The 12,255-nt window shown below is 38.9% G+C and overlaps 1 protein-coding gene across 1 annotated transcript; it reads right to left on the minus strand.

The window, feature by feature from the left end:
- Positions 1-231: 231 nt before the first annotated feature.
- dck (deoxycytidine kinase) lies at positions 232-11,207 on the minus strand. The gene is made up of 7 exons (XM_033646397.2): positions 10,904-11,207; positions 10,457-10,572; positions 8,388-8,581; positions 5,517-5,664; positions 5,208-5,323; positions 2,936-3,035; positions 232-534 (listed from the first exon to the last, which is right to left on the minus strand). The coding sequence occupies exons 1-7, from the start codon at positions 11,190-11,192 to the stop codon at positions 508-510; spliced, it is 990 nt and encodes a 329-aa protein (XP_033502288.1). The 5' UTR covers positions 11,193-11,207; the 3' UTR covers positions 232-507.
- Between the last annotated feature and the right edge of the window lie 1,048 nt (positions 11,208-12,255).

Below are 12,255 nucleotides of genomic sequence, written 5' to 3' on the forward strand. Positions count from 1 at the left end.
ATGAAGGCACCTATTTCAAGTAGCTTTAATCAAATCCCATTGGAATTACCAGTTAAAGGCAAACTCAGCAGTCAAAAATAGCCCAGTAGACTGCCGTTATGGGGACTGGCGACATCTTCTGGAGGAGTTGAGATAGGTATTGATACTTCGTGGAAATGACTAGATTTACCTACACTTGGCTACCATGGTATACAGGGGGCTGGTACATAAAAGACAACACAATACTCAAAATGATGTAAGTATTTCAAGTTTATTGTCATTTTTGAGGACCTATACACATGCATTTGCACACAAAACATTTATAAATACAAAAAGATGTAAGAAAACACTAATAAAATTTTTTAAAAATCCTTCAGGTCAGATCATGTGATGATTGTACGGAATATATGTGTATATACACGTATGTAAAAAAACAAAACAAAAAACTAATTGTCATTTCATTGGTGTAAAACACTCCATCTGGTCTTTATTCTTCAGGCACTGTCTATGTTTCCCATCAAGTGATGTTCACAACGTGCTCAAGAACTCCTTTACCTGAAAAAGAAACAACAGTCAAGCTGTTAGCATTATCAGTGAATATGAACATCAGTGACAATCACATCTTTTCTTTGTTCAGTCTAAAAATGCACCCGTGTTTACCATCAACATGAAACTAGGGTCGTCAAGAGTATCGATACTCTGAAAAGTATCGATACTCTGAAAAGTATCGATACTCAAACGCTGTATCCGGATACAATACTAATTTACAAAAGTATCAATACTAACAGTGCACGCCACCTCAGCGCCTGTCGGGTGCGCGCGACGGGTCCGACGGACACGCACTGTGCAGGCAGCGTCTTGCAGGCACAGAGCCCTCGCTGCAACCCGGCTTATTGTCGTCGCTGTGCATGCATGCACACATTTCTGTTGCTGTAATATGGCCAGCGCGGCTGCAGGAGGATCAGAGCAGTCAGTTTCGGTCAAAAATGATAAAGGAAAAAGCGCTCTTTGGAAATATTTAGTGAAGTGAACACAGCATGCTGCAGATGGCAGGTACAGCTCCTCCCCTCACTAGCAGCTGAGCAGCTGGTGTCGCTAGCCTCAAACTAAAATATAACTTCTAACGTTAATGTGGGAGCTAAGCAGAAAACTTTATCAGTCATGCCCGTCTGTAACATTAACAGACAATGTTAGTTTAACAGGACAACACAATTATGTGTGTCTGAAAAGTTATGTTAACTGCAAGTCACAGATTGAAGCTGAAAAAACGTTTGGTTTCTCCCGTAACCCCTGGTTCTCTGATCACATAGTGAGGTAGAAACAGGAGCATCCTGAGCCTAAACTACCAACTCTATTTGATCAGCAATGAAAATATGGTGCCAATTCACCAGAAGCACAGAAAATAAACAGGGCTGTAGATAAATACATTTATCTTTAAATTTTATGGACAGATCTTGTTTCTGGTTATTTCTTTATTTATTTATTTAGGGGGGATTTTTTGTTGTCATCACTGATGTTACTGTTCTGATCTTTATTTAAAAAATGACATGCTTCTTAATTTTTTGCTGCTGTATCGAAAATGGTATCGAGTATTGAATATTTTCCTGGGTATCGATATCAAGTTTGAAATTGGCCTAGTGTCACTATCAGAGGTCACACTGAGCACAGTGCACATAACATTAAACCCTTGATTTCTTCCCATTTATTATGCTAAATATTACGGTGTCCACATGTTTCAAAGGTTCCACAGCCAGTTTGTGCATAAACATCAGCTGCCCACAGGCAATATTTTATATATGTGCAAGTAGTAAGCATGCCAACTTTGTCAAAAGTGTACAGATGACAGAAATCAAGCTTAAGTATTAAATTCCTCACTTGAGTAAAAGTACCAATACCACAATATAAAAACGCTCAGTAACAAGTTCTTCACGTCCTTAGTTAAAGTACAGAAATATATTTAGGAAACTTTACTTTCAAAAGTAAAACCATGCTCATTATGGAGGTCGAATGGCTCCTCACTGCAAAACCTCCATCTCATCAAGCACCCTTTGTCTAGTAGAGTCCAAAAATCTAATGTTTAAGTGAATGTGAAAGGTACGAACCGGAAGGAGTATAGCGCTAATGCACTGCCTTGGACAATATGAAAAATAATAAAGCATGTTGCAGTTTTGGTTCATACTGGCTCAGAACATGGAGCCTCCATGTTCACACCGCTTTATTGCAGCCGTCAGTTGTACTTTGCTATAAACAAAGTTAATAATAACGTGAGCATTAGCTGCCTCTCCCACTTAGTGAGCACAGCTGTTGAGGGCAAAAATTCCTGAGTTGCGAAATACTCCAAAAGACACTTTAAGTTGGGTATGAATGCACCTTAATTCTGTCTTCTTTCAAAATACATATATTTTTAGATTTTGAAATGACTTGATTTGTATTTAACGTTTTTTCCATTTGTTATAAGAAAACAGTTTTATAGCTCAACAGGTAACGCAGAGCACAGAGAAGCAGTCAGAGCTACAGGCTACAGTGAGGCTAAAAACAGTTCATATGACGTTTTTCAAAACAACTTTTTATGTTGGGGCTGCAGCACACTTGGATCACTACGGATGAGCATGTTGGAGATACTTTGTGGATTCAATTTTGTGTTCTTGGATGTTAGTCTGGGGCGCCATCTGCCATTAGGTGTGCTAGCTGCTCCCCCCGCCGATCTCCACAAGGGATGTGAGGACTCTAAAACTTCACCAGGGCCTCCATCGGCATATGGGTGAGTAGATAATGGCTGAATTTTCATTTTTGGACACAAACACAAACCCCTCTGTGGGATTCAGAGCAGGGCAACAGGATGCCTAACTCCTGGAAAGGTCATCTCAAAGTCCAGTTGGAGTTTTTGGAAGGAGGCAAATTTAAAAGCATTACTTGACTATTTAAAATCTTTAAACAGGGCTTAACGGTCATTCACCTTCTCAATCATGTCGGCTTTCTTTGTTTTATTCCCCTTAAAGTCTTCTTCTACATCCATGGTCAAGACTGGCACATCACTGAGATAGTCAAACTCCATCCTGTAGACAAGAGGTGACAAGGAACACACAGTTAGTGATGCTTGAGCACCATGAAAAAAAGGATGCAGTTTCCTGGAGATGAATTAAGTTATTTCCTCAAGTTAATGGAGCTCGGTTCATCTTTGTAAAGGAAATCCTGTACATACAATGGACCTAACAACCCGCCCATTTCCAGCCTCATTCATTTCTTGGCAGATGTAAATCACATGTATCCCAAACCATTTTAATCCCTCATGATCTCGTACTAACGGGGTCTTTTTCTAATGGACAAGATCCGTCAGGTAACTAACACCCTTTGTAATGCAAACTTATCGGTTGTCCTCAAAGATGCATAGTTTTTTTAAATAAATAATCATTTTATTTATCCTATCCTTTATCCTTTAGCCAGAGAGGCTAGCTCTCTTCTTCCAGGGAGTCCTGGTCAAGACTGCAGCATAATTAGTTCACATAAAAATAAAAATAACATCAAAATAGTAGAACACATACAATACATGAAAGCATCACAAGGGAAACCATAAAAGTAGAAAGGCATACAGGCCATACCAGTGATACACATACACATTCCACCTGAGTCAAGGATTATGGAAAACAGCAACATGTTTCCTTCAGGGCAGTCTTAAAAGGCCTTTAAAGTATTCAAAGAAGGGAGAACTTCTAAAGGTACTGACACTGTACAGCTCATTCCATGCCCAGGGTGCATAAAAAGAGAAAGCAGTTTCACTAAGCTCTGAGCGTACCCTGGGGACATTTAAAACAGTCCAATTTGTAGAACAAGTGCAATAGTTTCTGATATGAAAGATAAAAGGCTGGAAAATGTGTACATAGTTTAGCCATTAATGTTTTGGCAATAATAGCAACATTTGCATTTCCCCCGTGTTACAGTGAGGACCTTTGGGTTGATATAAAATGCAATGATGCTTGTGTGAACCTGTGATTGTAACAAAATATAATGCAGCATGATATGCTAAATCGAGTATTTAAAGCAGGGCTGAAGCTGCATGCAAATAAAATCACACCACCATAGTCTAATACAGATAGAAATGAGCTTTCACATTTTTTCCCTGACCTCAAATTGACTTTAGCAGGAAGAAAAGACCAAATATGACCTAAGCCAGTAATACTCAGTTTACACATGCCAGGTGGCCCACTGACCATTATATAATGGAAATGCCCTGCATACACCTGACCTGTGTGGGGCTGCTGCGACTGAATTTGCCTTTTAGCAAAGACAAATTAGGACAGCAAATATGTTGCCCCTGGGCAAAGCAAGATGAGTATCCCTGCTTTCTAAATACACTGTCAGTATGCACATTGAAAGTCAGCTTTTCATTTTACCATATGTCCAGATATTTGTAGGAAGTGAGTCTTTCCATACATGTAAGTTCTAATGTCAAAATAGTGGGATCCGCTGCTTTAGAGAGAGGTTGAGTGAATGTTAAATAGTTAGTCTTCTTTAAATGTATGATTAATTTCAACAATGAAAGTTGCAGAGATTCAAAAGCATCCCGCAAGAGCTCTATGGTTTGATTCAAAGATGTCACCTCGTAGATGATTGCGTACGTATGTATCGCAGCTGGGTTTATAAGATAGTAACTAAAACAGATCCCTGAGGGACACCTTTGTTCTTTGTTACCAAGGCTGAGGTATAGTTTGCTACCGAGACACCCTCACTTCTTTCCGATAAATAATTTTTAAACCAAATCAGAGCCATTTCACTAAGGCCTAAACAGCCAAGTCTCCCCAATAGCTGTTCTACAGGAGTCAAATGCTTTGGATAAATCATAAAACAGATGCACAGTGCCAGTTACCGTTTAAGGATTTGATGATGTCATTGGTAACTAGCATAGCCGCTGTTACAGTGCTATGACCTGATCTAAAACCTGGTTGAGATTCACTGAGATCATGATTTGATAAATAATTAATGATCTGGCATTTACAAGAGATTCAAATACTTTGGCAATAACAGACAGGTCAGAAGGGTCTCCACCCTTTAAAGGCAGAACCATAGCTGATTTCAAGGTACTGGGTATGATGTTGGAGGATTTAGAAAATCTGCAGTAAGATTTTGATTAAATAAAGAGGCAACAGACTCTGCAAAAATATCCGCAGCAATTTTTAAAAGGTTTCTGATGACAGTGTGCCATAAAAGTCTGTGTGCATGTGTGGGCTCACGTCATGGTCTTGTGCTGCAGCCAGCTCTCGTGCTTAAAGTGGAGTTTCTCCAGGTATTCCAGAGGGATGTCTTGCTCTTCCTCTCTGCCCCTCAGGTGCAACCTCTCTAAACATCTCTACACACATACACACACAAAAAGGAAATTTACATGATAGTGAGTGTCAATTCAATGCTTTTCTAATGGTCAAAAGTGAAAACGTCTCCATTCTCCATTGCAAAGTCATTTAAATGTAACCGATACTTCATTATAAGTAATTATTTGTGTCTTACAATGTAGTAAAAGAAGCTAAGGAGACTCGTGGGAGTACCTTCGGAGAAGCTCTGAGGTAGATGATACCATCCAACTCGATGTGCTTGCCAAACTGGCTGTGCAGCCAGCCGTGCCAGTCCTGGTAGACAGACCACTCTGTCTCATTCAGGCATTCACTCTCATAGAGATTGGCTGCAAAGATGTACCTAGGAGGACATTATGGACAAGGAGTTTCAAGTTATGACATAAATATATAAAAAGGCCATATCAGTGTTTAGTGCTAGCTGCATATTTACATTACTGTTATCTTTCAAAACATATTTTTAAATTAAATGATGAGCCACGACGGCATAAAGTTAATCCAAAAAGACATACAGTACAGTAAACTGACACATACACTTTAGAAATTATAAGGTAAAATTTTGTTATTTCATGCAGTAAAGAGTTTACAGTTCAGCAGCTTACGTCCATGAATGTGTCAACTGTAGTGCTACAACTAACCATTCATTTCTGTCTAACCTGCCAATTTGGGGGAAAAAAAAAAGAAAAAGTAACAGTGCGCTGCAGGAATGGGTCCTAAAACAAAGTCCATGTATATTTCATATGGGTTTTTGGTTAGATGCCTGAAATCAGGTCTGTGGTTAACAAAAGCTTAAGAGACTTTCACGTTTTGTTCTACGACTTAAAATAAATTAGTAAAGACCTTACTCATGAATTTTGAAGCTTTTAAAAAGTGACACGTGGCTAAATTTCAGTGGTGAGAGCAGTCTATATGTCACCATGACCATCACTGTCCATGGAGGCAATTCTTTGTCGACTAGTAAAGCTGCCTTGGCGTTTGCCCTTTAGGCCGACGTTGTTTATTTTGTCAACTGACAACTACGTAGTTGCTGGTGCTGGCTGACAGGTTACACTCCATTTAAAACAGCTTGTCTGGCCCGCACCATTATGTTTTAAGCGGTACAACGCTCCACTGAAATGGAGCAGACCCACTACTTTGTAGCCTCGCTCAATGTCCCGCCCACAGCACCATCTGATTGATTATATGTCAAACGTAATAGCCCATCAACAATGAAGGGTGCCGTGCCTCTGATGGACAAAGACAAATGCAGACTGGAGCTGCTCTGTTAAGCAGAGCTGTGTGTTGAATGTAAGACAACAGCTATTAACATCACAATCCTATACACTGAAGTCACAAAACACCCAATGTTTCCACTGCTTGTGTTCTCCTGCTGGTTGGTTCATATGAATCAGCCACCACTCTATCATTGGAGACCTTATTCTGCAATGTAGTTCATACACCTCACTGGTAAATCAGAGAAATACGCAGAACACTGGGCTTCATGCTCAAAGTAAGTTTCTGTATTGCATTAAAACTTCCTCCCAACAACAGTGGAGATATTACCAGAAGTTCTGAGGGAGAACTGATGGGAGGATGTTTGTTTGGGTGTTAAAGTTCAAATAAACAATCTGTTCCCAGAGTCACTGACTCCACCTTTAAACTTGGTTGACTGCTAGTCATTTATGCTTGTATTTAGGGTCCGGGCAGCTAAACTGCTGGGACACTATTGTAATCCTAGGTATTCTTCTTCTTCTTTCTTCTTCTTCCGAGGAAATCATACTTCCCATGGGTGAAAACTCAACAAACTTTGCACAAATGTCCAGTCTCATGCCAGATATCCTCAGCTGTAAACTCAAGCCAATAGTCCTGATGGTGGTGCTACAGCAAACGTCTAAAGTTCAAAACTTTGAAAATTCATAACAAATCAACCATATGTGCTACAACTTCACAACTTCCATCAAACTGTAGCCCCAATACTGAAGAAACATTTGTACACTTAAACCTATTAAAAATTATGAAGTCCATCACTCTGGATTTTTTTCTAAAACTCTAAAACTTCTTAAATCTATCTCCTCCCACAATTTTTGCTCAATTGACACCAAACTTGCTACAGAGCATCTTCAGACTGTCCTATAAAAACTACATTTCTCAGATTTTTGATTTATCAAAAATTGAGCCTACAGTGCATCAAAATGTTTGACTGTAAACGGTACTGTAAACATATACATGCAAATTTTTGCTAAATAAATCTTCAATGTTCATGAAAAAAATGACAAAATTCTAGAGTCATGGTAGATGATGTGTGATCAGAATTTTATCTCAAAAACTGAATTTTTGACAGCATTTTGAATTTTGCTCTAATGTGAACAATTGGAGTCAATCTAAAAATTTTAAACATCAGTTTCTCACTTATGGAGCAAATCAATCATTGTTACAAACAAATTACCAACATCTCCATGCTGTCTACATGCAATATGTGTATTTTCAGATTTTGTTTCGATAACTAATTTTTTACAGTGGTTTGAAATCTGCTTTTCCATGCATGGACGGCTGCTAAACCTGCACGTCTGGCTTAGTCAGTTTGTGAAGCTACAGGTGAATTGTCATTGACTAATTAGCTCAGTGAGATAGAAATTGATTCTTAGTCTCAGAGGTTGTGAGTTCAAGCCTCAGCTGATGCAAAAGACAGATTGTGTTGCTAAATTCCTAAATGTCTTCAAATTCTTCTGCTTGTTGCTCAGAATTGCCTAAAAATGCCCGGACCCGACCCATCGCTGCGCAGCAGCTATAATCCACTTTGTTTTCCTACCTCTTAAGTTTTTTAAAGCACAAAGCATTTCTTCTTTCAGCCCTTTCAGACAATAATTCATCTACCAGATTTAACAGTAGTACAGTTTAGCTTCCAGCTTTTCTAGCAATGTCGTTCATCTCTTAGCTCCTTTAGATAATGCAGTTCAGCTTCTAGCTCTGCCAGTTTTACACTTCAACTTCCAGGTTTTTTAGCAGTGCAATGCATTTGATCTTTAATATTTTTAAGGCAGCTCATTTCACTTTTCTGCAATTCAAGCGATGCTGGCTGATGTTTACCTGTCACTGTAGATGGAACGCTCAAAGAACTGCACAGGATTCTCAGCCTCTCTGAGCTTCCCATTGGCCGACCTGATCTGAGCACGCACCCGGCTGATGCAGGCGTAGCTCTGGAAAGTGTAGGCCCACCTCTCCGGTTTCTCGTACATCATCTGCAAGACATTCCCTCCACTCCTCTGAGATGTGGTCAGCTCCTGGGACATAAGAGATAGGGTGTATTTTAAACTGTGCATAAAATGAATACCTCCCCACTGTTGCAATTACAGCTTGGTGTACAGTAGTCCACATATTTGTACAAGTAATGCATGACTAAAACCTGGTTATTTTAAATTTGCAGAGGCTGATTGATATTTATAGATACTATATCAAAATCTAAGCTGACATTTGAACCAATTGTTGTCTTTGCTGACATGCTTTGTGTAGTTATTCTAAGGCTGCAACTAAAATTTCTTTTAATTATTAATTAATCTTATTATTTTCTATGAATGCAGCAATGAAATTAAATTATTTAAGTTTTATTATTAGCTCAAATTAATAAATCAAAACATTTAAGATCAACACCGGAGACAGGATTTTCTTAAACTCATTCAGTCCATACCAAGGGCATACCTGTGATGGCTACAGTGAAAATTAATCTGATGCTGCACTTAGTTTGTCTCATGATCAGCAGAGGGCGCCTGATTTAACTCCTGTAGCCGTGGATACAGTAAGTAGTTGTGGCAGCAGAAGAGCCTTGTTAGAGGACTCCTTAACAGTTGTCCATACTGATAATACCCCTGTGCTATCAGTTTACACTGTACTACACAGTGTGCAGGGCAGTGTTCAGTACTGTTTGCACAGTTTCCAGCTGTAGTAACAAAGATGTATATCTTTAAGGTCATTTGGGCTTTTATTTTCTACTTCTTTGGTAATCAAGAATTACAGCTTTCATGTCAAGTAAAAAAAAAAAAAATATATAAATTTTGCTCTTCTTCAAAATGGAGATTAATGTAATTCAAAACAAGATATCAAAATTGAGCTGACATTATTAATCGACTGATAAAGAAATGGTCAGCAACAATTTTGATTATCAATAAATTACCTCAAGTCATTTGTGAAGCAAAATTGCCAAATATTCTCCGGTTCCAACTTCTCAGATGTAAAGATTTGCTGCTTTTCTTCGTTTTAGGTGACAGTAAACTAAATATCACTGGGTTCTGGACTGTTGATCAAACAAAAGAAATACTAAGCATACTTACATTTTCACTCTGCAAAATTGTGATGGACATATTTGGCTACTTTCTAATGTTTTAAGAGACCAAAAAATTAAATGAAGGAATTAATCATCAATGAAAATAATGGTTACTCCCAGCCATCCATAAAAGCACACACTCTTCCTAAATATTTAGTCTATCGATGTGCAACATAATAAAATCTGCTTTCACCTATACTGTGTGTAAATTCCCAAATGACGTTCATTTAAGTATTCTTAGTCATGGTGGGACAAAGAGACATGTGGTTGATATGCTTCCAAATACTGGCTAAAATATATGTACTTGAATATCCTGCTTATTGTCAGACCTACAGTAGCAGTGGTCTTTATATGGGACCACTGAAAATGAGTCTGAGGGTGAGGCCAGGCCTGCAGTCGAGTTGGAGGTTAGAGAGGTTTGCCCTGATGATGGCATGTTCATCTGTCCAGAGTGGGACCATCTGTTCCTAAGGGTGTGTGGTGGTTATGACCAGTGCAGACATGTGGACAGATGGCAGCTGCACTCTAAATACAGATGAAGACTCCCCCAGTTATCTTCACAGTGGATGCTGAGTCAGTGGTTGCGAGAGGCCAGAAGATTGCAGGATAGTGTATGAAGAAATTCATCCTGGATTTATAGTGTTGGCTGAGATGCAGTTTATAAAGATGAGCCATATTACCTCCAACTGGCAACAAGCAGATGTGATGTGATGTGATGTGATGCTGATGTAAAACCATTTCACAGCAGAGCACGTATACTGTATATGGGTGTCGGCTGTCAGCACTGAATTCGGATCATTACTTCGAAATGCGGAAATGCTGTACACTGTTTCAATACCTCAAAGTCACTGCCTTTTGTTTGGACATTGCACCATCTGGCGATTGGCTCTGGTACCACCTCCCAGTCCCCGCTCTCCTGCTCCAAAAGGCGCACAAAGGTAGATTTGCCCGCCGCTGAGCACAAAGAAGACAGACATTCAAGTCAGTCATTCTGAATAATAAAACATGTAGCAACACATTATGCAGGTATATTAGCTACTAGGTATATTAGCTTATACCGTTAGTTTAGTCCTGGTAAAGATATTAGTCTTGCAGTTGGCGGTAAAATTTTAATGTTAGAAACTATGAACTATGTCAGAGTTATCACTGTCTAAAAATCACTGTCCAGCGTTAGTTAACGTTGTCTAATGCAACAGTCAGACACGTTAGCTTAGGTTTCTGTTTTTATGTAACTTTAGCTTGTTATGTTAAGTTTCCCCTTTGCCATAAGAAGTGCTGCTCTCACCAATGTTTCCCTCGATAGATATCCGCCGTATCCTCTTCTCCATTGAGTCGTTCAGGGAGTCGTTCATTGGGTCGGGGCACGGCCTCTTCGGAGTAAAAGACATTTTTCTGCGGATAAATAAGTCTTCCTTGTTGATTAGAGCGGGCACTGCAGCTGCTGCAGGGAGGAAAGGCTGCCTGGTGTTTAAAGTGTGGCGGTAACTGAAGTCAGGAAGCGGCAGTTTGCACAGCTGTGACTCCGCCCAGGCAGGAAGCAGCTGCGGCCCCTCACGTGCCCCAGCAGCACCCATCAACACCAGGCCGCTCTGGTTATTAATAAGCACAATGGCTAATGTCAGTGTTGTATTATTACATTATTATTATTTCTGTATATATATTATATAATATGTAAGTAATACTTAAATGTTGATAGAGGTGACACCTTTTTATGCTGAGGGCTAATGCATCACGTGTCTGTATGTAAAATATCAATTTGAAAAGTAACTAGTAACTACAGCTGTTCAATCTAGTGCAGTAAAAAAAAAATACAAAATTTGTAGTGGTGTAGAAATATGAAGCTTTTGTGCCACTAAACCTGGCTATTTCATTTTACACATTTTTAGGGTGTAAATAATGAATTATATAATTTCCTTTTCATTGTCCCTTTTAGAGCAAATGAGGTGTTTTTTTGTACTGTACTTGGTTTGTTTGTTTATTTGAATACTTTTTGTTCGTATGTTTATTTTTGTTAAGAGTTTTTCCTTTTTTGTTTGAACAAATGTATTTGCAAAAATTAGCAAAAGAGCAATGATGAAAATGGTTATGTTGTACAAACATGTCTTTTTTCTGTTCTCGATTACTCTTAGGGTCTGCTCGTTATGTATGGTGGGGCAGGGGGTGGTGGAAAAAGGGGGAGGCATGTCAAATAATTTTTAAGCACTGGAAATGGAGTTATGTTTATTTTATTTTGGCTTAGGAGAGGGGCATACACGTTTAAATGGTTGTATTTTGCTTAAAATAGTTATATCTCATCAAAAATATTTTACATCTCATTTAAAATTTGGCCCAAAATAAACAGTTTGCATTAACTTGCCAGCATACATGACTAGAGTGAAAAACCTTGGGCTTTTTTTAACTACAGGACTTCATCTTCAACTTTTAACTGTCAGCTCTTAAAAAAACAAAGAGTAAGTTAAAAAACAAAAAACAAAAAACAAAAAACTAATAATAATGCTGGAGGGAGGGTCATACATACTCCACCAGTCACCAGGGAGACTCCAGGAAAAATATTTGTAGCTTCAGGCAGGGTAAAAGAACAAAACAAAACAAAACAAAAAAAACAAGTCACATCTCAGCCACCCCCTTCTCTGATAG

The sequence above is a fragment of the Epinephelus lanceolatus genome, chromosome 19, assembly GCF_041903045.1.
Source record: "Epinephelus lanceolatus isolate andai-2023 chromosome 19, ASM4190304v1, whole genome shotgun sequence".
Taxonomy (NCBI): Eukaryota; Metazoa; Chordata; class Actinopteri; order Perciformes; family Serranidae; genus Epinephelus; species Epinephelus lanceolatus.